This window comes from Myotis myotis, unplaced genomic scaffold (genome assembly GCF_014108235.1).
Source record: "Myotis myotis isolate mMyoMyo1 unplaced genomic scaffold, mMyoMyo1.p scaffold_m19_p_1, whole genome shotgun sequence".
In the NCBI taxonomy this organism is placed as follows: Eukaryota; Metazoa; Chordata; class Mammalia; order Chiroptera; family Vespertilionidae; genus Myotis; species Myotis myotis.
Window position 1 is genome coordinate 24,215,736 of NW_023416313.1, and position 27,054 is coordinate 24,242,789.

At 43.2% G+C, this 27,054-nt stretch overlaps 2 protein-coding genes across 13 annotated transcripts in view; one reads left to right on the top strand and one right to left on the bottom strand.

Annotated features, from left to right (window-relative positions):
• WDR19 (WD repeat domain 19) overlaps window positions 1–13,989 on the top strand; it is a 75,779-nt gene extending 61,790 nt beyond the window's left edge. For 5 of the 6 annotated variants that reach the window (XM_036331457.1, XM_036331451.1, XM_036331468.1 and 2 more), the window contains 6 exons: window positions 2,794–2,875; window positions 4,597–4,747; window positions 6,241–6,364; window positions 6,934–7,010; window positions 7,681–7,805; window positions 13,453–13,989. In XM_036331457.1, coding sequence (XP_036187350.1) covers window positions 2,794–2,875; window positions 4,597–4,747; window positions 6,241–6,364; window positions 6,934–7,010; window positions 7,681–7,792 — 546 coding nt within the window. In that variant the 3' untranslated portion in view covers window positions 7,793–7,805; window positions 13,453–13,989. The remainder of the gene's footprint in view (window positions 1–2,793; window positions 2,876–4,596; window positions 4,748–6,240; window positions 6,365–6,933; window positions 7,011–7,680; window positions 7,806–13,452) is intronic. The other variant, XM_036331456.1, reaches the window with a different exon arrangement.
• The window catches only part of RFC1 (replication factor C subunit 1), a 121,517-nt gene that overhangs the window by 23,055 nt on the left and 71,408 nt on the right, over window positions 1–27,054 (bottom strand). For 5 of the 7 annotated variants that reach the window (XM_036331488.1, XM_036331499.1, XM_036331480.1 and 2 more), the window contains 8 exons: window positions 26,878–26,973; window positions 26,447–26,545; window positions 24,902–25,056; window positions 24,657–24,774; window positions 22,629–22,774; window positions 19,147–19,360; window positions 17,884–18,075; window positions 16,017–16,633 (listed from right to left, as the gene is read on the bottom strand). In XM_036331488.1, the coding sequence (XP_036187381.1) occupies window positions 16,550–16,633; window positions 17,884–18,075; window positions 19,147–19,360; window positions 22,629–22,774; window positions 24,657–24,774; window positions 24,902–25,056; window positions 26,447–26,545; window positions 26,878–26,973 (1,104 nt within the window). In that variant the 3' untranslated portion in view covers window positions 16,017–16,549. Of the gene's footprint in view, window positions 1–16,016; window positions 16,634–17,883; window positions 18,076–19,146; window positions 19,361–22,628; window positions 22,775–24,656; window positions 24,775–24,901; window positions 25,057–26,446; window positions 26,546–26,877; window positions 26,974–27,054 lie in introns of those variants that run through there. The other 2 variants (XM_036331484.1, XR_004971353.1) reach the window with 2 other exon arrangements.

Below are 27,054 nucleotides of genomic sequence, written 5' to 3' on the forward strand. Positions count from 1 at the left end.
GAGGTGCAGAGGAGGTGGGGCACCAAGGCCACCAGGTGGAGGGGTCTGAGGGACAGCAGGTTTCTGTGTCTTTTTATATTGCTTTGACTTTGAAGCATATAAATGTGTTACCTGGACCAAAAAGATTTGTTTTAAAAATTGTTGTTAGTTTTCAGAGCTTGCTAGTTTATTAAGTATAAGATAGTGGATTTTCTACAATTCCACTAGTTTATTTGTAAAAAAATAAAAATAAATAAAAATGTATTGAGGTATAATTGACATATAGCATTGTATTGATTTTAGGTATATGCCGTAATGATTCAATATTTGTACACACTGTGAGATGATCATCACCATCCGTCACCAGACAAAGTTAACTTTCAGGATTTACTTTCTTGGCAACTTTCAAGTATGCTCACAGTATCATTTAGTCACCATACTATACAGGCTCCAACTTACCGACTTTTCCAAATGTTCACTTACGTCAAAGTACACCTTCCCCCACTAATGCTAACGAGGCTGTCAGGCCAGGGCACAAGAGCTTGTTTGACGTTTGTTTGACGTGGAGGCACCCAGCACGGAGCAGCCATTTAACGAGTGACTTGGGCTGTAGGTGTCCTCTCCGGGGCCCTGTCCAGCAGGACGTCCCGCTGTGCTGGAGGGCGATGCTCCATCTGCCTGCGTGGCGGCCCCTGGCCTGGCTGCAGAGCACGGGCTACAGCGAGTGCACCTGATAAACACCATTTTTTAATTTTATGTAATTTTAATTTTTAATCTTAAATAGCCACATGTGGCGAGTGGCTTCCATATCAGACCTCACAGATCCATACCACTGATTTTAAGGGAACATTCTGAACTCCCACTGGCCACCCCAGGAGTGCATTTCCCTTCAGAGCAACAGGAGGACCCGTCTCTCACACAGAAAGGAGCAGAAAGGGGCGGGAGACCGTTCTCAGCTTCAGACAGGAGCGGTGCCACCAGGGTCCTAGGAGCACATGGTCCAGCAAAATGGGAGACTTTAGAGGTCAAGCGGGGAGGATAGAAACAAGTCGGTGGAAGATAGAAGCAAAAATAGGGATTCCTACCACCACCACCAACAACCACCACCAACCACCACCACCCACCATCACCACCCACACCACCACCACCAACCCACCAACAACCACCACAAACAACCACCACCAACCACCACCACCACATCAACCACCCACCACCACCACCACCCACCACCAACCACCACCACCCACACCACCACCAACCACCACCACCAACCACCACCACCACCAACCACCACCACATCAACCACCACCACCACCACCACCACCCACCACCAACCACCACCACCACCCACCACCACCCACCACCACCACCAACCACCATCCACACCACCACCAACAACCACCACCACCAACAACCACCACCCACACCATCACCACCACCACCCACCACCACCCACCACCACCACCACCCACCACCCACACCAACAACCACCAACAACCACCACCACCAACAACCACCACATCAACCACCACCACCACCCACCACCACCACCACCACCAACCACATCAACCACCACCACCACCAACCACCACCACCACCAACCACATCAACCACCACCACCACCACCCACCACCACCAACAACCACCACACACAAAAAAAACCTAGTGATTCCTGTAAGAAACCCTGTAGGACCAGCGCTTCACCATCACAGCCATCGAGATGGTGCTCAAACCTTTTACTTTCCCTCTGGCCCCAAGAGCTGGCCTGTCCCCTCCTGCCCTCCCACTGAAGAGCACCCTCTGCTCTGGTCACTTATGCAAGCACCGAACACTTTCACGGTTTGCTAGGACTTTTAACTGCTTGTGATATTAAAAAGGAAACGAACAGACCTATTAAGTAAGAACAAATTGATGTGAAAATGTCAGGCATCTTTGACCCAAAGGACTGAGGAGTCGTCCACATTTCAGGGGAAATGGGGCCTCAGCTCTGGCAGACACTTCCTCCCCAGAGCTGGGACCGGGGTTTGGCTGAAGGACAGCCTGGACCTCTGGGTGTGGGCAGCTGAGCTGGGCAGTGAGGCCCACAGAGTCAGCAGGGGTCAGGGAGGACCAGCGGCCAGGGCTCCCCGTCCCTGCTGCAGGGCGTGTGTGTGATGACATTGCAGCGCTCAGTAAATTATACACCGTTCGCTCAGACCCGATGCCTGAGTCGCACTATGCTCACCCTTCACATTCTGACCAGACATCATCAGTTCTGACTCCGTCTGTCCACTGCCCCCACCCCACTGCCCACCTTTGTGGGTAACCTCTCACCCAACGACAGCAGTGACGCCGGGGGGCCTGTCAGTTCTCCAGCTCATCACCCTCAGTGCACCCTCCCGGCATCGCAGACCCCACGGGTACTTGCCTGATCTCGGCCCCTCCGGCCATCGTTGCCTTAGGACAGCCAGGGCCCCCCTTTAACAACTCAGCGCCTCTTCCTGCATCACCTACACAGCCTCCAGGTCTCACAACAGCCTGGTAACGTTGGCATTATTAGTCCCTGAATACCGGCCAGTACGAGCTGGGTCCGGGCTTCGAACTCACGTCAGGTGGTCTAGAGCACACAGTGTAGAGGAGGGGTGAGCTGGGGAGGCCGCGGGGCCGGAGCCGCTGCTGGAGGAGTGGGAGTCCCAGTGGCATTCGCCAGGTACGTCTGCAAGGATCTCCTGGCTCTGTTCAGGGTCACAATCAAGGATTGTGTATTTGGAGGAACAGCATGAATTAGGGCTAATCAAAGTCTCTAAAAGGAGTTCAATATGTCATTTATTTCAGATTCATGTTAAAAAAGGAGATCATATGAAAGGGGCACGTTTGCTTATTCGAGTGGCCAAGAACATTAGCAAATTTCCGTCACGTAAGTACTGAGAAGAGCCTGTGAGCCACACGTCTGCCTTCCTATGACACTGTAAGACCTCCACTCTCCGACGCTGCCAGCCACTGGTCTCTGCATGTGTTAACCCACTAGTCCTCACAACCCCATAAGGCCATATGACAAGTTGGTAATTCAACATAGAGGGGTGCTACAGCCTAGGGCAGCCGTGGGCAAACTACGGCCCGCGGGCCGGATCCGGCCCGTTTGAAATGAATAAAACTAAAAAAAAAAAGACCGTACCCTTTTATGTAATGATGTTTACTTTGAATTTATATTAGTTCACACACACACTCCATCCATGCTTTTGTTCCGGCCCTCGGTCCAGTTTAAGAACCCATTGTGGCCCTCGAGTCAAAAAGTTTGCCCAGCCCTGGCCTAGGGTTTATCACAGCAAGAAGATGCAAAGGGAAAAGGCGCTTGGCCGCGTCTGGGGAACAGCGGCCAGCTTCCAGGAGCCCCTCCAGGTGGGCCACGTGTAGCTCCTCCTGGAGTGCGCTGTGTGACACGTGATGCCCAGGTACCCCCTGCTTAGCACGTACCAAATTTCCAGACTCCCAGACACCGTCTTCGGCATAAACCACTGCTTGTATGAAGAGTTCAGGCACAGGGAGCCACTCGATCAGTTCTGGAAACAGCAGGAACTCCTCCAAAACCCCAGTTCCCAGATGCCAGCCAGGGCCAGCCTTTCACGCAGGTCTTTCAAATGACAACAGTCTCAAGACTACACACATGGGTACTATTACCCCTGTTTTATAGATAAGCAAACGGGGGCAAAAGAAGTGAACTAACACTTGCCCAAGGTCACTGTCAGTCAACTAAGTCTGTTGGCCCTTCCCTCTGAGAAAGGCCCCTTTCTAAAGGACATGTCGGTACGCTCTTCAGGGAAGAGATTCTGTCCCCTTTTGTGATGGGGTCAACAAGCTTTTTCTGAACAGGGTCAGATGTCAAATGTTTGGGGCCTTGGAGACACATGGTGTGTCACAATACCCAGCTGCTATTCGGCTTGAAACATACATAAACAAATGAGCATGGCTGTGAGCATGGCTGTGTTCCAACAGAGCTTTACTTTTATTTGGACACTGAAATTTGAATCTCATATTTTTCACAAAATATTTTAAATTTCACAAAATATTCTTTTGATTTTTTTTCCAACCACTTAAAAATGTAAAAGCCATTCTTAGCTCACAGGCCGTAATTCACCAACACCTATTCTCTAAATGTGTTCTTTTTTGTTACATGAAAAATTATATACCAAGTTGGCAAAGGCCGCCGTAGTTCAGGCACTTGTAACTGCTGCTGGGTGGATACTGGCATGGCCTTTCTGGAAAGCAGTTTGTGCCAAGAGTTTTTTTTAAAAGGTCATGTTCTTTGAGCCAGTAATCCGACGTCTGGGCATCTGTCCTGAAGAAATAGGTGCATGCAGAGGTTAGTGCATAAAAGGACTGATCTCTCCTACATTCACCAGCAGTCCTGTCAAACGCGAGTGTGTCCGCGGAGTGTAAGGACACACGTGACCCCAGGGAGTGCAGGCCCTGGGTGACAAGGCAGAGCGGCACCATCCGGGGAGACAGTCGATGAGCAGTTAGCCTGGCTGCCCCTCGTTAAACACGTCTCCGTTCTCTGCCAGGAAAGGCAGATTCAGAGGTGTGGCCCAGCCTTCCTCCCGCTTCAGGGACACTGCTTTCTCCCCGTTCGTATTGCAGATGTGGTGCCGATCCTGACGTCCACGGTCATCGAGTGTCACCGAGCGGGCCTGAAGCACTCGGCGTTCCGATTCGCCGCCATGCTGATGAGACCCGAGCACCGCAACAAAATCGATGCCAAATACAAGAAGAAGATTGAGGCCATGGTCAGGTACGCGGCGGCGGCGCCCACTGTCTGTCCTGCTTCACAGGCGCCTCTTTCAGGATGCAGCTGCTGGTGGCAGCAGGAACTGCATGAGGGGGTGGGGTGGGGGGCAGTTAGGACCGCACTCAGCCACCAGCAGCAGAAACCCCACGTGGCTGAACAAGTCGGGATTTGACTCACGTACGAGGCGTTGGAGCCCAGGGCTGGTGCTGCTGGGTTCCGGTCCCTTTGTCGTCCAGCTTTGCTGTCCGGAGCGTAGAGTCCCTCCACGTGGCTGTCTGCCACCACTCAACATCACAGCCCCATTCAAGGCAGGAAGCAGAGGGAAAATAAAAGGTGGCGAGGTCTTTGCCTTTTAGAAAGGACCCACCCCCAGGAATCCATTCACATATCGCTGGCCAGTACCCTACCTCTCGCTGCAAAGCATCCTGCTGAGGAAAAGCAACAGGGCTGGCGAGGAGGGGGCTGTCTGGAGGCCTCAGTGTCTGCCCAGAGGGGCAAAGAGTAAACACTTCTCAGTGTAAGAAACCTGGTAATTACACACCCTATTGCCAGAAGAATGCACCTCCACACCACACCCTGTGGAGGCCCCCAGGCACCTAAGCACAGCTTCGCAAAGCTGCAGCGGCCTGGTTCCCCAGAGGAAAAAGCACTAGTGTTTACAGAAGGAAAGAGTCGTTCCAACCACATAGCGATTCCACGCTACACTTGTTCAAAGTAGAGATGACACTGGGGTATCCGTTAGGTCCATTATGACCAGCACCCAGTGTACCTGAATGTTGACCACCGCACCTGCACTGCAACGATGGCAGCTGGAAGCAGTTCCCTCTTGTTAGCTGGCAGAGAACTCTAAGCTTAGGGCCACATGAACACGCCCTTTAAAAGGTGATAAGCCCTCAGCAGCTTCACACCAAATCAGACCACCCCAGCCTGCCTGCCAGCACGGAGCGAGGAGGGAGGCCATGCTAGAGCACACGTATCCCCGCAGCCCAGCACCCTGCTGTCCTAGGCGCTCCTTCGAACAGAGGCTATTCCCCCATGCAAGGGTGCTCTGTAGCTGTGTGGTCCAGTGCGGTTCCTGGCAGCCACAGGTCACTAAATTTAAACTAAACTTAGAACTTAGTTCGCCACACTACCCACATTTCAAGAGCTTGGCGCTCGTGTGGGGCAGCACAGGAGACATTGCCACTGTCAGTTTTGCTGGACAGAAGGGGTAGCAAGCTCACCACGCCAGTGACAAAGGAAGAGGACAGCAAACCCACCCATGTTCTCTGCCATTTAACGTGCCCTCAACTCCACTCCCAGAATGGCCCACGTAATGCTACAACCTGACCACTCCCAACCCTCCTCCTCCTCCCTGTGCTACAGTGTGGGCCTCAGAGTCTGGGAGGAAGTAGGTATGTGTCACGTTCCTAGTTTTCCAAATACGCCTTTTCTCTGCCGTCCATATCACATGGAAAATGAAGTGTTTTTAAATGACACGTGATTCTTCCTCACAGGAGACCAGATACCTCCGAGACAGAAGAGGTCACTACCCCATGTCCGTTTTGTAAATTTCTTCTCCCAGAATGTGAACTCCTCTGTCCTGGTTGTAAAAACAACATCCCATATTGCATTGCAACAGTAAGCTTCTTTATAATAATTTCCCTTTCTTTGCATGTCTATTTATAATCCATTTGAATATGTGATGTATCAACAGATTTTTCACTTCTGAAATTGCAGTCCCTCAGATTTCCTGCAATTTTTAGCATATAATTTTATGGTCAACAAAGCTGGAAGTTATATTCAAAGGATATGGTAATTTTAAAAAACAACCACAAAGCATATAATTGTTTAAGTGAATATCTAGAAGGCACTGGGGGGCAGTGCAGCACACATGAGGGATCAGATGGGCCTGCGCCTACATCCTTTTTCCGCCACTTCTCGGCTCTGTAACCTGCAATTTGGTTTACCTTGCAACTTAGATAATGTTTCTCAAAACTGAAGACTTCTTCTACACACAAGTCTGACACATAAAACCTGGCTTTAGTCCTTTTGATGCCATCTCTTTCTAGTCAGTTTCCACCTGTGTGAATTATCAATAATTTCCTAATTTAGAGTGCTAGCTTTAACTGCAATCCAATTATTATAATTGAATAATGGTGGAGCTTTAAAACTGAAGATGAATTTTACTCTTAAATGCACTGTTTTAGGGTCGACATATGCTGAGGGATGATTGGACAGTGTGTCCACATTGCGACTTCCCTGCTCTGTACTCAGAATTTAAGATGTAAGTGTGCATCGTTTCACTAGCTCTCGGGTTTGTCCAGAAATAGGCCTGTCACTCGGCCACTCTAGATCTGAAACCTCCTTATTTGTTCATGTTCCTAAAGATCTCTAAAGATTCAAACTGTCTTCTTAGAAGAACTACTGACCTTTGAAAACATTATCCTTAAAGGGGATCTTGCATGACACTGAATATTCTTTTTTTTTTAATATATTTTTATTGTTGATAGTATTACAGATATCTCCCATTCCCTCCCCCTTTCCCCTTCCTCCCAGCCCCCACCCCCCCCACCCCCCAGGACTTCACTGCCCTGTTGCTTGTATCTATGGGCTGTGCATATCCTATATAATAAAAGCCTAATATGCAAATTGTCCCCTTGACCGGGAGTTTGGCCAGGAGTTTGACCAGGGGGCAGGGCTGGCTGGCCAACTGCCCACAGCCCCTCCCCCGGCCAGCCTGGCCCAATCAGTCCCAATCGGGGTGAGCTGGCCAGACCTCACCCATGCAAGAATTCGTGCACTGGGCCTCTCATAAATATATAATTTCTCTAATTCTTAAATTGCATAATGAACATATACTAAGAGATGTGGATAGGAATAGTCGTTTTTTTTCACAGAATAACCCAAAGGAAAAGAAATATATTTAATCTATTCTGCCTTTCATCTCTACACAGCATACTGAACACGGAAAGCACATGTCCCATGTGTTCAGAAAGATTGAACTTTGCTCAACTGGAAAAGCTCTCGGACTGCACCCAGTACCTGCAGACAGAGGTGGAGCCGTGAGTGGCATGTGCAGGTCAGTGCCAGGCACCTCCCCTTCCTGGGCAGAGTCCACAGCTGTAGTTTGTATTCCCATTGGCTCCTTTTTGTGACTCATGTCGTTTGTCAGATTTGAGCACAACAAAACCTCTGATTCGTTTTCTTAATGCTAACATGCAGGCTGTAGTCTCCACAGTAACAAAGATTGTTGGAGCAAGCCGCCTCATGGATTCCAACTGGGCCATAAGGTATCACTAAGTGTTTGTCAGGAGGTTTTCAATTACCGATTCACTCTCTTTAGTAGTAATTGGTCTAGTCAGATTTTCTACTTTTTCATGCCTCGGTCTCAGTAGGTTGTTTCTAGAATTAATTTCTTCTAATTCTAATTTGTTGGTATGTAATTGTTCATAGTAGTCTCTTGCGATCTTTTTTTGCATTTCTGTGGTATCAGTTGTAGTCTCTCTTTCACTTCTGATTGAGTGCTCTTTTTCTTGGTGAGTCTGGCTAAGGGTATTTTGTCTTGAAAAAAGCAGCTCTTGATTTCATTGATCTTTTTTAGTCTCATTATTCCTGCTCTGACCATTATTTCCTTCCACTACCTTTCAGCATAGCTTTTTCTTCTTTCTCTAGTTCCTGGAGCTGTGAGGTTGGGTCGTTTGAGATTTTGTTTCTAACTGTAAGCATTTAGCACAGATCTTCCCTTTAGAACTGCTTTTTCTATATATCGTAAGTTCTGATATGTTGTAGTTCCTTTTTCATTTATCTCAAGGTATATTCTTATTTATCGTTTGGCTTTTTTTCTTCTTTTGACCCAGTTTGTTCAGTGGCAGGCTGTTGAGTCATATTTGTGACTTTTCCAATTGTACAGCCAGCCACTCTGTCTTTTGATCAGAGAATTTAGTCCATTTAAAGTAATCACTAGGTATGGACTTACTGCTATTTTCCTAATTGTTTTCTGGCTGTTTTGTCAATGCTTTGCGCCTTTGTTCTCTTGCACTCTCCCTCTGTAATCTGATTTTTTGTAGTGGCAGCCTTAGAATTCTTTCTCTATCTTTTGTGTTTTCTACTATAGGATTTTGCTTTGTGGATACCATGAGGCTTACATGAAACATCATATAAGTCTATTTAAAGTTAATGAGAACTTAAGTTCAAATGCATTCTAAAGCTCTACATTTTTACTCTCTCCACCCACCCACACACATTCTATTTTTTTTTTTCTTTACAGTAAAACCTCGATATAATGAGGACTAATTTGGGCAAGGGGCTGTCCATTAGAGCCGAAAGTCTGTTGTATAATAAAGTTTTCCGAATGTGTTAAAAATTGGCAAATTAGTTACTTCACCTATTTTCACTTGTGTGGACACATTTGTGTAATAAAAATTAAGAATGTATGAAAAGTTTAATTTCACAAAAAAGTTTCCTACATATATGACTATAACTTTAAATTTATACTAAATAGGTCTAGTAAATGTGTGCCTACACCAGTCACTGTGTATAAATAAATGCACACGGTTTTTTTCTCAATGTGAACGCAATAGCGCATGTTGAACATCAGCTGGCTCACATTAAAAGTGCTGCAGAAAGTCACAATGGGACAACAGAGCCGATTACTGCGCACAATGCAGTGTGATCATGCGCGAATCATTCGCTGAACATCATTTGCGAGCAGTGACTCTTGGATTTAAATGTAGACTGTAGTAGCAGATATGTAATATTTATTTATGTAGGCAAAATTACTGGTGTTTTTTCCAACATATGGCCTATTCACTAAAATTTGTTAAAAATAACAGCAAATAACAAAAAAACAAAAAAAAAACCTGTTAATTTAATTATAAGCAACTCTTAGTTAAAAGCATTTCAAAATTAACAGGGTGTTAATTTTCACATGACATACAGACCAGAAATTTTGTCCGTTAAGTCATCAGTTTACTGTATTTCCCATCACCATTTATCCCTCCTAAACCCTCTTCCACCTCTACCCATTCCCCACCCCCCCCCCGCCCCTGCAATCCCCACACTGTTTGTCCATGAGTTCTTTCTCTTTTATAATTTGCATCTTTTCATCTTGTGGTATAGCTTTTAAGACATCATTGTAGTTAAATATTTTTACTACTTTTGTCTTTTAACCTTCATAGATTTATGTGATTAACCCACCAATATTACATTAGGTTATTCTGAATTTATGTATTTACCTTTACCAATGAAATTTACTCTCATGGTTTCCTTTATTAATTAGCTCCCTGTCATTTCTACTTAAAGAAGTCCTAAAATTTCTTGTAAGGTTGGTCTAATGGTGGTGAACTCCTTTCTTTAGCTTTTCCTTGTCTGGAAAACTCTTTTTTCCTTCGATTCTGAAGGACAGCATTTCCAGGTAGATAATTCTTTGTTGGCAGTTATTTTTTCCCTTTCAGCACTTTAAATATATCATGTCACTTTCCAGCCTGCAAAGTTTCTGCTGAAATATCTGCAAAGTCTTATGTGGAATTCCTTTTATTTAACAAGTTGCTTTCCTTTTGCTTTTAAGATCCTCTCCTTTTTTTTAACTTTTGGCAGTTTAATTGTAACATGTCTTGGTGTGGGCCTCTTTCAGTTACTCTTATTGGAACTCTTCCCGGATCTGGATGTCTCTGTTCCCTTCTCCAGGTTAGGGAAGCTTTTAGCCATTATTTCTTCAGAGAAGTTCTATGCCCCTTTCTCTCTCCCATCTCCTCTGGGTCCTCCTGTAATGCACATGTTGGTCTGCTTAGTGTTACCTTTTTTCTGTTGTTGCTTTGACTGGATGCGTTCTGCTGCCCTGCCTTAGTTTGCTGGTCCTTTTTTCTGCATCTAGTCTGCTACGGAGCCTGTCTATTGTATTTTTCAGGTCAGTTATTATATCTCTAGCTCTGATTTGTGTGGTACTTTCTTATATTTTCTGTCTCCTTGTTGAAATTCTCTTGGTCCATGCATTGTTCTCCTGACTTTGATGAGCATCTTTATGGCCATTAATTAGGAGTTTTTACCAGGTAAATTACTTATCTCCATTTTGTTAAGCTACTTTTCTGAGGTTTTATCTTGTCCTTTCATTTAACATATTCCTTGTTGGTGTCTATGCTTTAGATAAAAAAGCCACCTCTCCCAGTCATGGAGTGCTTTTGTGTGGGGAATGAACCTTATTCAACCTGCCCTAACTCTTGGTTATCTCTCAAACCTTTGTGTTTGTCCAAATAGCCTTCTTAGTTCTTATGGCCCCAGTGGTTGAGGGAATGCCAAGATATGTGTTCCAAATGGGAGGATCTCAGTCAGCACCTCGATTCAGGCTGAGTGAAAGCCCACAGCTATTAAGATAAGCAAATGGGCCTCCTTCTGGAAAGGTTAAGCATTTCTATCAGCTGCCTGTGTTGAGCCTCGGTGGCAGGTTAAAAACAATCCCTGGAACAGTCCTAGGGACCTGTGAAAGTAAGCTCTGCAATTAAATGGTGTCCCTTGGAAAGCAGCAGCGAACACCAGAGCACTAAATTTGTACCCAAGGTCCTTTCTGGGAGACACCAGAGACCATAGTCGGGGCAGAGGGAGAGTACGAAGATGATGCCTGCAAGTCTCTGGGGAGTACTGTACTTGCCCCAGATATATGTTACACTCCAAGCCTGCTCTTGGGCTGTAGCTCTCAAGATAAGCAAATAGACCTCTTTCACAGAAAGACTGGATGCATTTCAGTCTGCTGCCTGTGCTGGCCACATGGGTTCATGCAATCCCATTTGGAACTATTCCTTAGTTGTAGGTCTTGTGGATTCAGGGCCCATTGGCTTTCAAAGCTAGATGTTTTGGGGGTCTCTTAGGTGAGAGTCTTAAAATGCAGGATGCCAGCTGTGGACTCCAAACCGTTCATTCCTCAGGACGAAGCTGGAAGTTGTGGGGTTTATAGCAAGATTCTGTCTCTCATTTCAATGTGGGTTTTCTCATTCACTTGCTGTGTAAGTGTCACTTGGCTAGATCCTGGATTTCACTCAGAGGGAACTATTCAGTATGTCACTGTAGATTTGCTGTGCCTGTAGGAGAAAGTAGTTCAAAAGCCCCCTGTGTTGCCATCTGTGGGTCAGGAGTGGAAGCATGGTTTAGCTGGTGGTCTGGTCAAGGCCTCACAAGGCTACTGTTGGTTAGAGCTGTAATCTCACCTGAGGTTCAGTCTTCATCCAACCTGTTTGTTGGCAGAATTTTTTTTCCCCTTCAAATTTATTTCAAAGAGGGAGAGGGAGATAGAAACATCAATGATGAGAGAGAATTATTGATCAGCTGCCTTCTGCAAGCCCCTCACCAAGAATCAAGTCGGGGCATGTGCCCTGATCAGGAATCAAACAGTGATTGCTCTAGTTCGTTATAAACTGAAGATAAAACATAGTGTTACCTGTGGAAGGATTCATTTGCAACTCTGCCACTTCCCAAAGTAGAACACTGTCTTTAATAATCCTCTGTAGAGTCTTAGACTGTGGTATCACTGCTACTCACAGATATGCTCAGTGCATGATTATGCATGACCTTTTGCAAAAGTCACTATAAATATTTTATTATACAACTAGAGGGCCCAGTGCACAGATTTGTGCACTGGTGGGGCCCCTTGGCCTGGCCTGCAGGGATCGGGTCGAAACCGGCTCTCCAACATACCCTGAGGGGTCCCAGATTGCAAGAGGACGTAGGCCAGGCCAAGGGACCCCACCAGTGCACATCGGGGCTGGGGAGGGACCACAGGAGGGCATGTCCAGCCCATCTCACCCAGCCCCAATTCGCCGGACCCCAGCAGCAAGCTAATCTACAGGTCAGAGCATCTGCCCCCTGGTGGTCAGTGTGCCTCATAGCAAACCGTCAGAGACTTAGCATATTAGGCTTTTATTGTATAGGCTGAGTACTGGTTGAAGCTATTGTTCACTGACTCCTTTTAGATAAGGAATTCTTAACAACCATTTCATTTCAGAAGTTTTTCTCATTCTTCCCAGTAAGATGGTCCATCAGAGGTTCAACAGCTTGTCCACACCATTTTGTTTTGTTTTGGGGTTTGGAGTTTGGGGTTTTTTTTTTCCTTTGCGGGGGGGCGGGGGGGGGGGTCTTCCTAGATTTTAATCTTTTATTTTTTAATTTAAATTCTTTATTGTTGAAAGTATTACATATGTCTCCTTTTTTTCGCCATTGACCTCTCCCCAGCTGCCTCCCTACTGTGTCCTTTGGTTATGCTTATATGCATACATACAAGTCCTTTGGTTGATCTCTTACCCCCTCCCCCCTCCCCCCCAAACTCAACAGTTGTTCCATGCTTGTCTGTGGATCTATTTTAATCATTTTAAGTTGTCCATTATATTCCACAAATGAGATCATGTGATATTTATCTTTCTCCAACTGGCTTATTTCACTTAACACAATGCTCTCCAGGTCCATCCATGCTGTTGCAAATGATAGTGTTCTTTTTTTACAGCAGCATATTATTCCATTGTGTAGATGTACAATTTTTTAATCCACTCATCTGCTGATGGGTACTTAGGCTGTTTCCAAATCTTAGCTATAATAAATTGTGCTGCTATGAACATAGGGATGCATATATCTTTTCTGATTGGTGTTTCTGGTTTCTTGGGATATATTCCTAGAAGTGGGATCCCTGGGTCCAATGGGAGTTCCATTTTTAGTTTTTTGAGGAAACTCCATACTGTTCTCCACAGTGGCTGCACCAGTCTGCATTCCCACCAGCAGTGCACGAGGGTTCCTCACACCTTTTTAGACAGTTGCAAGGCCACAACTGAAACACAATGCTGATGACAGACTGAAGATTTCTAACGTGGGAATGTAGAGATCCTGCTCCACAGTCCATAAGCAAGCAAGAAAACTTCAGTGTACGTGGCTTTATCACTAAATGCCAGTTTCCTGAAACCCTTCTAAAGGCACGTGGCTGTGTTTGTTGTGCTTTCTAGATATGTTCCTGGGAAGACAGCATTTTCCTAGGAGGCTGTGTTTATGCCCTTGATGGACCTTCCCGGGCACAGAAGACAAAAACCAAGGTGACCTTTCCAGGTTGCCCCTTTCAACTTCTACAGAGTGACAAAACAGTAACATATAACACTGCTGTTTATTTCACTTCGTATATTTCCTCTTCAGAGTCTTACAGATTATATGTTCTGCATTGTTAATAGTCACCTATGACATAATTGTAAATATTCAGCTTTTTTGAAGTATGTCCTTTAAAATAAAATTGCTAACTAGATATTTGTAATGTTTCTCTGGATTTGGAGACAAAAGAAGGCAGCTTAAAGTACATTGTGCAGCTCAGATCTTAACACTGTTAAAAGTTTGAAATAAGAAGTTTACACAAATCAAGACTATTTAGCCCTGAAATAAAAACACCCAAAACCACTAAAATCAAATATTTGAGAGAATGAAACTAGAAGCTTATAGTCATTATATATATAGTCCTGAGTTGTTACACTGTGTACTATGGAATTCTTGTCACAAAAATTAAATCATTTGATTTCCCCTGAAGACAAAATTATTCAGCGTCTTCCCCAAGGTGCTTAGAGCATTCCTTCCCCATATCACACACCATACTCTTCCGACAAGCTTCCTTGCCATCCAAAGCCAATGTAACCACAGGCTAAGCAGCTAACAGAAATGAGTAGTGTGGCCTAACTTCGAATGTGTCAGATGATGTCTTTGCAGTATGGCTACCAGCATTCTGAGCACTAGAGGTGCCTGCAAGCCTAGGGGACAATCCAAGTATCCACATGCATGATGCCTCCAGCTCTATGACCTTTTCTTCCCCCCCTAAGTGCTACAACACAAGTCATTACCAATAAACCCACCCACTATGGGGGTAGTATAAGAGTATAGGAATAAGAGCCGCTGGCACTTGGGATCTGTGAGGTGAAGTACATTATATTCTGGGAGTTTCAGGCCTTAGACACTCATTCATGTGCATAATTGTACCAGAACTCACTTAGGAAGACACTCCTTATTCATGAACTGCCAGATTTAAAAAGATGGGGGATATAGTAGTTTGTTATAGATAACAAAATGGCCAACATCCATCCAATGCATCTCCAAAAAAAGCAAGTACGCCGTTTTATGCTGCAAAGATAAAGTGTGGCCTCTACTGGCTCCAATAAGGATACAGACCCCTTAGATTCACATTCATACTGCTGTGGAACCCAGCTCCTACCTTGCATTCACCTCGGCCACACACCTCAGAGTCGTGAGGGCTTCAGCCAGGAGTCAAACATCTTGTCATTCTCATATTTTAAAAAGCACATTTATAATCTCTAATTCTAAAAGCAAAGTTATTCATCTTACTACAAAAATTATGCCAATCATGGGTAGAGCATTTATAATTAAAGTCATGAGCAAGTAAAGGACACTGTTCGTTGTTCTGACTGCAAGGATATTAGTCCCTTTGCTGGGGAGCACAGAGTACTTAGGCAGATATGACCTGCATATCCAAAAGCAGCAGAAATAGAAAGCATGTGTAAGAAACTCAAGCTCAGCCACCTGGTTAGGGGAGGCAGTCGTCAATCAAGGGAATTTTCACTGAGGCAGAAGTTTCAAGCCAGGCTTGAACAGAGAGGGGCGCGGTTCAATAGGCAATGTTTTGTTCCCATAATGAACTTAATCTCCACGAAAGACATTTTTCACATGGTAAATACACTTTCAATGTATGTCTAACCGTCCAAACAAGACTCTCCATTCCTTAGAAACAGGAATCAGTCTCCTGATCCTGATTTTACATTCCTTTCCTCACATACCTCTTAGCATTCACTGACAAGATTAAAAGCAGCTGGACACCTAAACTCCAGGCCAGTTCCACAGCCTCGGGGCCACTCAGCAAGGACAGTGACAACCCAAAGTTCCAGTAGGGTTTGTGGGCTCCATCACTGAATAGAACCATCTCCCAGGGACAAAGTAAACCAAAGCCAGTGTTCACTTTGTCCCACGCCAGAGTAAGCCTGAGACTTACTGATGGGTTGAGACTCAGGAAGGATAGGAATGACCAGCCATCATTTTGCAGCCACACCCTCTAGTAATAACTAAAAGGCATCGCCATGAAATTCTAGTCACAGCATTCACAGCCGTAATGAAGTTGGAAATCAGAGTGCTAACTCTTCAATTGCCAAAGTTGTTTCACATAACGGGTTAGTAGTAAAATTAACTTCTTTTATCCAATCATTTGCAAATTAGTAAGGAAAGTCATATACCAACATAGTATTTTACTATACAAGATGATAGGCTTAAGAATTTATACATGTACCATATGGGACATTTTTATTCCTAATTTACATTCTGCAAGATACTTGACAATGTACAAAAAGAATACCCAGTTCTAGGTGGTGACTATTTTGTATTATGATTTATTTACAAAATTTCACCACATAATAGTAACTATCTTTAAAAAAAGTTCAGGACATTAGAATAAATTGTTAAGCTTACAAAAGCTGCCTTAGTACCACTGTTCTCAGGCATATTATTGTTAAATAAAATCTAATTCCAAAGCCCACATGTAGTTTCTAATTCTGATTATACACAGTCATTTTGAAGCACAATCGAATTAGATGGACAGGGGACAGTGGAGGACCCACACAGTCCTATCAACCTCTATAAGAGGTGTACATCAGCCTACCGGTTGCATCCTGCTAGCTGTACCACCATTCACTGATAATGGGACCACTCAGTCGCCCTATTATGGTTCCTTTGGAAAAAATAAGGCATCCTCTAGACCAGCTAGACTGGTCAACAGGGTGAGTAAAAAGTGACTGTCAGTAGTAAAAAACAGTTTCATTTCTTTGAACCTTTTCCTTTTCCTTTTCTGGACTCCTTATCTTTTTCTGATTTTGAAGGCTTTGAAGATTTTGTCTTTTTCTGTTGGGAGGGAAAGATGCAGAAAATAATTAATAACTGTGTTATGAGGAAATGAAGTAAGTTCATCTCTATAAAAATCTTTACCTGCAACTTAATTAGTAAAGAAGAAAGGTTGCAAATATGTATGTATCTTTAACTACTGCTACCCCCAATGAGCTTAATTTCAATAAACTACTTGTAGCCTTTAGAAGATAGCCATAAAACTAAAAAGCTATTTAAAATCTAGAACCAACATATGTTCTTCATGAATGCAGTTTCTTGGATTTAGAACATAGATATATTTAGGAAAGACAAAATAAGTAAGACGTAATTTACAAACAGGGTAAAAAGTTACTTTTCTTTCAGTTTCAGATTCCAAAGTCTAAACATGCCCAGTTTGAGGAGAAGGGAGGAGACAACCTCTTATGTCTACACAAGACTAGACAGGAAGAGGAGCCACACTGGTGAAGGCCACTATTCCGACCGCTGCACATACAAAGCCAGAGAGGGCGAGAAGGATACGCACACGATACAGGAGGACACAGACTACATTCCTTTGCTATAGCAAACAGTGGGATGATACCATAAATGATTCTAACCTATTCCAGCAAAAGGATGTTTGCTCTGAAAAACTTCTATAGGCAATTCAGTGGCTATAGCAAAACAGAAATAACAGAAGGGAGAAATGGTTTCATTGAAAATGATTTTCTTGGTTGTGTGTGTGGGTTAAGCACAAACCAATGATCAAAAAAGTAAAAATCTTACTTTTTCTAACAGAGCATATGACCATCAATATGATGGCCTATATTTTGCTTTTTGGCTCTTCCACTATTATTAGAAGCTGTTTATAAAAGTGAAATCTAGCCCTGAGTGGGTGGCTCAGTTGGTTGAAGTGTCATCCCATACAGCAAAAAGGTTGTGGATTTGATTCCTGGCCAAGGCACATACCTAGGTTTCAGGTTCAATCCCCTGTCGAGCGCATGCAGGAGGCAACCAATCAATGTTTCTCTCACATCGATGTCTCTCTCTCTTTTCCCCCCACCCCCCAAAAATATCAATAAACATATCCTCAGGTGAGGATGTTTTAAAAAGTGAATCTATACCTTCTCCACCTTCAACTGTGATGAACAAAAAAACTTAGAAGTATTTTCAGAGCTTACTCTGCTACTTGCTAAGCAGGCCCTGAATAATTTCTGAAGGTAAATCATGCAAGAGAAAATACACTAGTTTGCGGGAGTATCAGAGCTGCTCTCTGTAGCTTAAAGTCCTACCTTGATCATAGCATCCATTTCCACCGCGTCTTGCTCTTTCTCATCAGACTGGGAGTCATCCTCCAGGAACTCCTCACTGTGCTCAGGATCCAGCGCTGGGCCGGTGCTGTGCCTGGGGGCCTTCCCTGCCTGGAGCGAGTACGGAGTCAGGTGGGCTTCCCTATTGTAAGCTCTCGTAAAGGCTGCCTTCACCTAAAGAAAGGAAAAGGAGGGGACTTCTCAAATCTAAGTGCCAGATAATCCTTTTGAACTCTGTAGGCCTAAAGGCTTTGAAAGACCCTGGAAGCCCCTTAAAATGATTTGCAAAATATTTATACACATGTGTGTATATTTATTTTATATATATGCATTTTTCTATGGAGAAGGTCCATATTTTTCATATTCTTAATAGAGCCCATGACTCAAAAAGATAATCAGTATTTGGAAACTTTAAGGCAGACCCAAAAAATGACTTTTAAGTCATCATTTTTACCTAATTCAGTGCTCTCTGCAATTCTACAAGTGATAAAGTTAGTCAGTAATCAGTAAGTCAAAAAAGGCTCACAATAAGGTACAAGTTAAAGTAGGCCTTTATTTACAAAATACTTTTACTAATAGTGGCTAGTTCAATATACTAAATAACTTGAAAAGCCTTAATACTGAGCTTCTAATCATTGCAGAATTAGTCCATGAATGCTAACTGTAGATGTCTCCTGTACCCACAACCATTGAGCCAGGTGGGAATTCCAGAGAAGCAAGCCACAGAGAACGTCTTCTAAAACATCACCAAATAAACAAGCACAAAGTGAGGTATTAGATAGTACATACTCATGTTATGTCACTTTAGGTTTCTCATGCTCATTATGTGAAGTAGGGGGTACATTACTACACAACAGATTATCCAACTGGACTACTGAATCCACCGAACAGGCAGACTAAGTGTAGCACTCCTCAGCCAGTTAGCACTTCTTTTCCTCGGTTCCTCCGCCTGGCTCAGCTGCCCCACCCTTCCTTATAAGGAATATATTTATATTTGTTCCTCAACTTTCACATCTTGCTTTTCCACTCAGCATAAAGCAAAGATAAACATACAAATTGTAAAGTTAAATCCAGAAGTCTTTTCTTAATATCATACTCAAATAGTATATTTGGAAAGCACGGGCCATAGAAGCAAAAAGCACTGAAAAAGCTAAACCTTTTAAAGCACATAAAACACCTATGAAGTACTCCCAATACAAACCCGGTAATTACAGTGATGGAGAGCCACTGGGTGACACAATTTACCTTGGGATCCAGCTTGGAGAAGGGACTAGGCTTGCCTCCCCAGCTGCTAATCTCCATGATATTCTCAAAGTCTTCTTTCATCAAATAATAGGCATCCATAAGGGCAACAACGTCCTGTACTCCTTCGACCCCTTGTGAGGTCAAGGGCTGTACAAGTGCATCCCTTATATGTGACAGATAATCCATATTTATAGTCCTTTTGCTGGAGTAAGTTCTTAAACCAAAACAAGAGAGACACAGCTGTAGTCAATAGCAAACTACCACCAATTCAAGTCACAGTGTGCATATCAGATGGGAGTTCAACCCACTTTTAATAATGCACAATGGAATGCCTACTATTTCACGGTTGGTGTAGGGAAAGCCTGGTGCTACCCCAGCAGGGTCATGTATAGACACCAACACACTCCAAGGGAATTTTTTACTTACCTGCATCAGAGCATGCAAACCACAAATGGAGGTTCTGCTTCCATCCTACTCTTTAAGGCCCAGGCAACAACAGTGCTTCCATGTGCTCATACTTCTCACAGCCAACGGTTACTCGTTCCCAGTTCCAAATGTGAAAAGCATCCCTAAAAGTCACTGAGCTTGCCTACCTGAAGTGCCACTACCACTTCCTAAGAAGGGTCTGAAAAACTTTTTGCTCTCTGGATTGTAACACACAAAATTACATATGAAAGCTTCCCTCGCATTTCCTAACACTGTTACTCTGAAATTTTTAATTCTAGAGCAGGGTTTTCACCAAATCTAATAAACTGCCAAGAATGTTCCTGCATTCTGGCCAGGGAAAGACAGAAAAGCAGTCTCTAACTGGCTGAGAACTAGAATGGTATCACGAAAAGGCTGTTTTTCTTTCTATTTAAACACTGTCGCTTAAAGACAGAAAATAGATGAACGAAACAATATTTCCAATGTCGCCAACCTAAATCTTCCAACCCAGCTGCCACCATCCTCAAATATCTATAACTGGCAACTAAATATCTATATACACTTCAAACAAGAGACCTCAAAAGCTGTTGACTCCAGGACCCACACTAAAATCAAAAAGGAAATGAAAATCCTTTTAAAAATTACCAGTGTCCCAAGCTGGTTTGGCTCAGTGGATAGAGCGTCAGCCTGTGGACTGAAGGGTCCCAGGTTCGATTCCAGCCAAGGGCACATGCCCGGGTTGTGAGCTCGATGCCCAGTCGGGGGTGTGCAAGAGGTAGCCGATCAATGATTCTCTCTCATCATTGATGTTTCTCTCTCTCCCTCTCCCTTCCTCTGTGAAATCAATAAAAATATATTTTTAAAAAATAATAATAATAAATAAAAGTTACCTATGGGTCATGCTCCTCCCTTCAGGCAACTGAATGTCTGAGTCACAAGACCCCACACAGCTCCCCTATCAGAAGTCTAGCACCTGGCCCACAACTGCTTTATTAACTAGGCAGAGAGTTCAAACTGCTCCCATTTTAAGTCACCCAGCTGTTTCCTCTGAGTCTGTCTCCTATAATCCAGCACACTTGAAGACAAGTATGAGCCGTAAGCCCAGTGCCCAAGACAATCATCAAACCTTTTCCAAAATTAGTCTTGTAATTTGTTACATCACTGTTACCTTCTAGTAGGATCACATAACATTACATCTAGTAAAGTCTAAAAGCATTGTCTAAATCAGTGATGGCGAACCTTTTGAGCTCAGCGTGCCAGCATTTTGAAAAACCCTAACTTAACTCTGGTGCCGTGTCACATATAGAAATTTTTTGATATTTGCAACCATAGTAAAACAAAGACTTACATTTTTGATATTTATTTTATATATTTAAATGCCATTTAACAAAGAAAAATCAACCAAAAAAAAGAGTTTGCGTTGTCACCTCTGACACGCATGTCATAGATTCGCCATCACTGGTCTAAATCAAGGGTCCTATCCTCAAAAATCTATTACTTCCCCTGAAATTGTATTTGTGCATTAGTGCATTTTGGGGGGGAATAAAGACCAAAGCTTCGGCTTCTCAAAGGCATCTATGACCCAAAATAGATTAAGAGTAATAAAACCACACTTTTCCATTTTTAAAAAAGAGAAACCTGGGCTATAAGAGTTAAGTAGGAACATTTTCATTTACTTCACAAGTTGAGAGGCTCAATACAGATGTGCTTGATGATGACAGTGGCCTATATATGATTCCTTAAGAAACACTTGCTCAGCAATTCTATGTGCTAGGGAGTGAGCCTCAGTTCCTACCCCCAGAAATGTTCTGTCAAACGGGAGAAGGGGGCAGACATCCAAAAGGACAGCCATGAAACACTGAAAGTCCAGTGCTCACAATCCACATGAGCACAGTACGGGCACCACAGGGGACACCCTAGGGCACTGGGGTCCTGATATTAACAAGCAGTGGACAGGGAGCAGGGAGAAAGCTGAGAGGCCACATCTGGACCAGTGAGGACAGCAGGGGAAAGCAGCCGTTTCCAGCTACACAAGCTGCCTGCATCCCTTGGCTCACGGTCCCTTTTCCGATCTTCAAAGTGGCAGTGAGCATCTTCAATCTCTCTCTGGCACTGCAAACCCCCGCCCCCCTTTTTTTTAAAGACCCTTGCAATTACACTGGGCTCACCCAAATAATCCAGGATAGTCTTCCCATCTGAAGATGGGAATGAATTTGTGTTTTAAGCCATTGAATTTTGGTCATATGTCATAGCAGCAACAGAAAACTAACACCATGGTGGCAACAAAAGGCTCATGCCACAGGCTAAGAGGGAGTGGAGCAGGAAGTAGAACTCAGTTCAGCTTTAACCAAAAGCCAAGGGTGAACCAAATACTAATGTCCTCTCCCCAGACCAGAAAGATAAGTAAGACTGCTCAAGTAGTTTTTCATGGTTAAAAGTAAACCCCTAAAGTTCACTTAATATGTGTATGCATGCACATTTTCTAAGTTTTTAAACATTAACAAAATTGTACCAAGTAAGAATTTTGAACGTCCTTAAACTTCTCCAAACATACTGGTTCTCAATCATCTGAGTATTGACTTCCTGTTAAAGGTAAACTGTATCTCCATCCCAAATGACCAGGTCATTTTACTACTGGGATAGGTAAAAACTAGTTCATTTATCTATATGGTTCCCTTTTTCCAATTAAATTATTTTGAAGCAGAGATATTGTATATGACTACTAGTAATAGGCATTATAATCATAGCACTATCTCAGAGGAATACAGTTTTAAATGTATCTTAAAGTTATTACATTTCTACCACCTGGCTTATTCTTCCAAAGTATCCTTTTAGTGATAAAATAAGTGTTACAATGATTTTGGATAATAAAACTCAAGCTCGCGCACGCGCGCGCACACACACGCACACACACACACACTTATTCAGGAGTATTTATCTACTTGGCAATAAAATCAAAACTAAAATATAAATCTCTTCACTAAAGCTATCCTTACTAGATAAACGCTAAATACATTACACGGATAAAATACCAGAAATGGAGTTTTACCACTTACCTGAGACTCATGTGCAATGCTAGATCCTGCACAAGACGATCGTGTCTGCCTGTAGAGGAGTGCTTACCCAACCAGCTGGGGAATGTGGGAAACTGAGTCATGTACCCCCTCATTAACTCTCCAGGAAGAACACTGGCATAAATGGCCTGGGGAAAAATCAAGTGCAGGCCACAATTTAAATTCAGTACAAAGTTGCTTCCTTAGCTTCCAAGCAGTCTTTGGAAATGAAGCATCAATGTCGCACATACCTAATTCCAGGGCAGTCAGGCCCTTTCCCTCTGTCTCCGATCTGTGGGTGTGGAAAACTTATTCCAGAGAAAACAACTGATTATGGTAAATGCCTTATTCCAAAACACACATGGCCCTAAGAGAGATCATCTTGCCAACTCAGCCTCCTCAACCAACTGATCCCATGACACCAGTTACCTTGTAGATGCCAATGTCAGAGAGGCCCATGCTTGCCTTTAACACAAGCTATTGATAGCACAGGTGGACCAGAGCATGAAAACCCTAACCGTTATGGAGTCAAGCAAACTGAGAAAGTGAAAAGGGGCGTCCTTGAATATCTTCCATATCCAGGGTTTCACTTGTTAAACGCTGGAATTATACATACATTTTGTATGCTGCTTTATTCTACTAATTAACTAATTTTTTCACATTAGTTCATCTTTACAAATAATTTCAAAGGTGGCATAATAGTCTAGTCAAGAGATTTTACCATAATTCATCATTCTCCTGTTACTGAACATGGGAGAGTCTGTCCAATTTTTTGCTTTCGGAACTAATGCTTTCGGGAATATTTTTGTACATTAAGCTTTTTCTGTGTTTAAAATTATTTCTTTAAGATAAATTCTCAAAAGCACAAGTATTAGGTAAAAAAAAAGGAACACTTTTAAAACATGAGAAAGAATTCTTTATATACAGAATGAGTCCTTGTTTTTTTGTTTTCAAACAATGTGTGGTAGGGTTCAGAGAAGAGTAGACGCTGGAAGTCCCTTGTTTATTACTGTATAAATAATAATAATACTGTATAAATATGCAAAACAAGTACCCTTAATTATGAATTTTGACCAAATTCTATTTTGAGTAAAAAATATCAACCGAAGTAAAGTACCAATACACAGCTGCCTCTTTAGCAAGAAGAAAATGAGAATCCACATATTAGAAAGTGGCTACTGACCTCCCCTGGCTGCAGTTCAGGAAAAAGCCACTAGTAACCATCTGTGAGAGCCAAGAATGGCAAAAGAAAGAAATGTTCTTAAGATAAAACAGAGCAAATGAAACTTTTTAAAAAATATTTGTATTGATTTCAGACAGGAAGGGAGAGGGAGAGAGACACAGAAACATCAATGATGAGAGAGACTCATTGATCAGCTGCTTCCTGCACGCCCCCTATTGGGGATCGAGCCCACAACCCGGGCATGTGCCCTTGAACTGAATAGAACCCGGGACCCTTCAGTCCACAGGCCGATGCTCTATCCACTGAGCCAAACCAGCCAGGGAGAGCAAATAAAACTTTTGACTCACATCTTAGTTATGACCAAAATCTAACGTTCCTAATTTCCACATGTCCATTTACATAAAACCATTCTGAATCACTGAAAAATAAGGCCAGATTAAGAAATAGACAATTGCCCTGACTGGTTTGGCTCAGTGGATAGAGCATCGGCCTGCAGACCAAAGGGTCCCGGGTTCGATTCTGGTCAAGGGCATGTACCTTGGTTGCGGCGCATCCCCAGTGGGGGGTGTGCAGGAGGCAGCTGATTGATGTTCCTCTCTCATCGATGTTTCTAACTCTCTATCCCTCTCCCTTCCTCTCTGTAGAATATCAATAAAATATATTAAAAAAAAAAAAAAAAAAAAAGAAATAGACAATAGTGACCACAGAGTTTTGGTCTCTACCAGATGGCATTTTTGCCATAAGAGCCATAATGTTTTTCTGGTATTTCAAATGACTACAGGAGCTGACAGCTATTTTGTTCTCTTGAACTAAAGCAGAGCCTGCGTGCGCTTTAAGGAGAGCATTACCTGTGTGGGCAGGAGACTCCAGTTTTGCTTACTCCGGATTTGCCGGTCCACGAGGTCACCATCACATATGCTATCTGCTGCTCTGCTTAAAAGCATCAAGTGCTTTTTTATGTCCCCCCTGCAGGACAGAAACCAGTCTGGATTACACCACTGTGTATACTCCACTCCCCTCCCTCTCGGCTCTCTGGCCTTCGCAGGGTTAGGGAGGGTACCAACTCTAACCCTCACTAGCTCTGAGCACTCACCCCGCAGCTACAGGCTTCACGTGTACGTAGTTCTCCTGGACAAAGAGGGGCGCTATTGAATAATCATGAAAAAAGAGATCGGATTTGTCCACAAGCGACATATGAGCAGTCTCCTCTCCAGCTGCAAACACCTTCCGGGCAACATCAAATGGGCCCTAAAAAGAAAGGGCCAACATCCAAATGCTGACAAGACAAAATGGTGGCAAAGATGTGGCGCAGCAGGAACTCTCATGCATGGCTTCACTTTGAAAGACAGTTTGGTGGTTTATTACAAAACTAAACATACTCTTAATCATACTATCCAGGAGCTGTACTCCTTGGTATTTACTCAAATAAATTAAAAAGTTCTATCACACAAAAACCTGCACATGAATGTTTAGAGCAGTTTTATTCTGCTCTAAACTTAGAAGTTGCTTTAGTAGGTGAATAAACAAACTGTGGTACATCCAGACAATGGAATATTATTTAGCACTAAAAAGAAATGAGCTATCAAGCCATGAAAAGACATAGAGGAACCTTAAATGCATACTACCGAGTAAAAAGCCAGTATGAAAAGGCTACACAGTATGATTCCAACTACATAATATCTCCAAAAAGGTGAAACTATTGGAGATAGTAAAAAGATCGGTGACTTCCAGGGGGACAGGGGAGGATGAATATACAGAACAGAGGATTTTTAGTATGCTACCATAGCAGATACACGTTATTAGACATTTGTCAAAACCCACAAAATGTACAACACTAAATGTGAAGTCTGGACTTCGGGTAATAATGATGTGTCAGTGTAGGTTCATCGGTTAAACAAATGTACCACTCTGATGGGGGTGTTGACAGTGGAGGAGGGTGTATGTATTTGGGGACAGTAGGTATATGGAAAATCTCTGTACTTTCTGTTCAACTTGGATGTGAGCCTAAAATTGCTGTAATTTTTTTTATTAATATTTTTAAAGGGAGGGGGGAAAATACTGCTTAATCATTGCTCTAACTCAGGGGTCCTCAAACTTTTTAAACAGAGGGCCAGTTCACTGTCCCTCAGACCATTGGAGGGCCGGACTATAGTTTAAAAAAAAACTATGAACAAATTCCTATGCACACAGCGGCGGCAAAAACACCCGGCGGGCTGGATAAATGTTTTCGGCGGGCCGCATGTGGCCCGCGGGCCATAGTTTGAGGACCCTTGCTCTAACTAATAAATTCTAAGCAGTGACTAGGTGAAATAGAACACAGAGATCATCGATAAGACTTCTAATTTCAGGGAGGTTATTAAACCATTAACAGTTCCAGACCCATTAAAAACACGAATGAAATCCATACATCAAGGACTGTGAAAAAGCCACTTTATAATTATTGATGCATAATTATAATGTAAAACTTCCCCTTTTCAAAATCTACAATATACATTGCTAGTCCTTGAAAAGCATTTCATTTGAATTAGAAACACTTTTAACAGCTGTCTATATCTCTTATAAATATCCAGAGGTTCTATATGTGTGTCAAGGAACTAAGCCCAACCAGAATTAAGTAAGAAATGGAAATTTACTTTACCAGTTTGATGTCCTTTTTGGCTCTCTGAGAGTCAGCCTTGGCCTGGTCATAGGTTAGTGCCTTGCTTCGTGCACACCACATGCTCAGGTTGTGTAAAACCTAAGAGAATTGCAAATAAGATACTGTCAAGGTGGGACAAAACTGCCACTCCTGCCCAGCCAGTGTGGCTCAGTGGTTGAGCATTGACCTATGAACTAGGAGGTCACGGTTCGATTCCTGGTCAGGGCACATGCCCGGGTTGCAGGCCCGATCCCCAGGAGGGGGTGTGCAGGAGGCAGCCAATCAATGATTCTTCATTAATGTTTCTATCTCTCCCCTCCCCCTTCCTCTCTGAAATCAATAAAAATATATTCCACTCCCTCTCCTCAAACAGCTTTAAAGCATTAATTCAAAAGAATTATCAATTCTCATGTAATATATATTTAATTTACCTGTCTGATATCTTGATTGGATCCCAAAATTATTTCATTCATAGCTGGAGGGGGAATCTTCAAACCCTCTTTAAATGCAATTGACATCATAGCACCCTAAAATTGACAAAGGAGAATCTTCAATGATTTCTTTTTTAAACTTATATAATCAGATATTTTAAAAATATTTATCAGGTA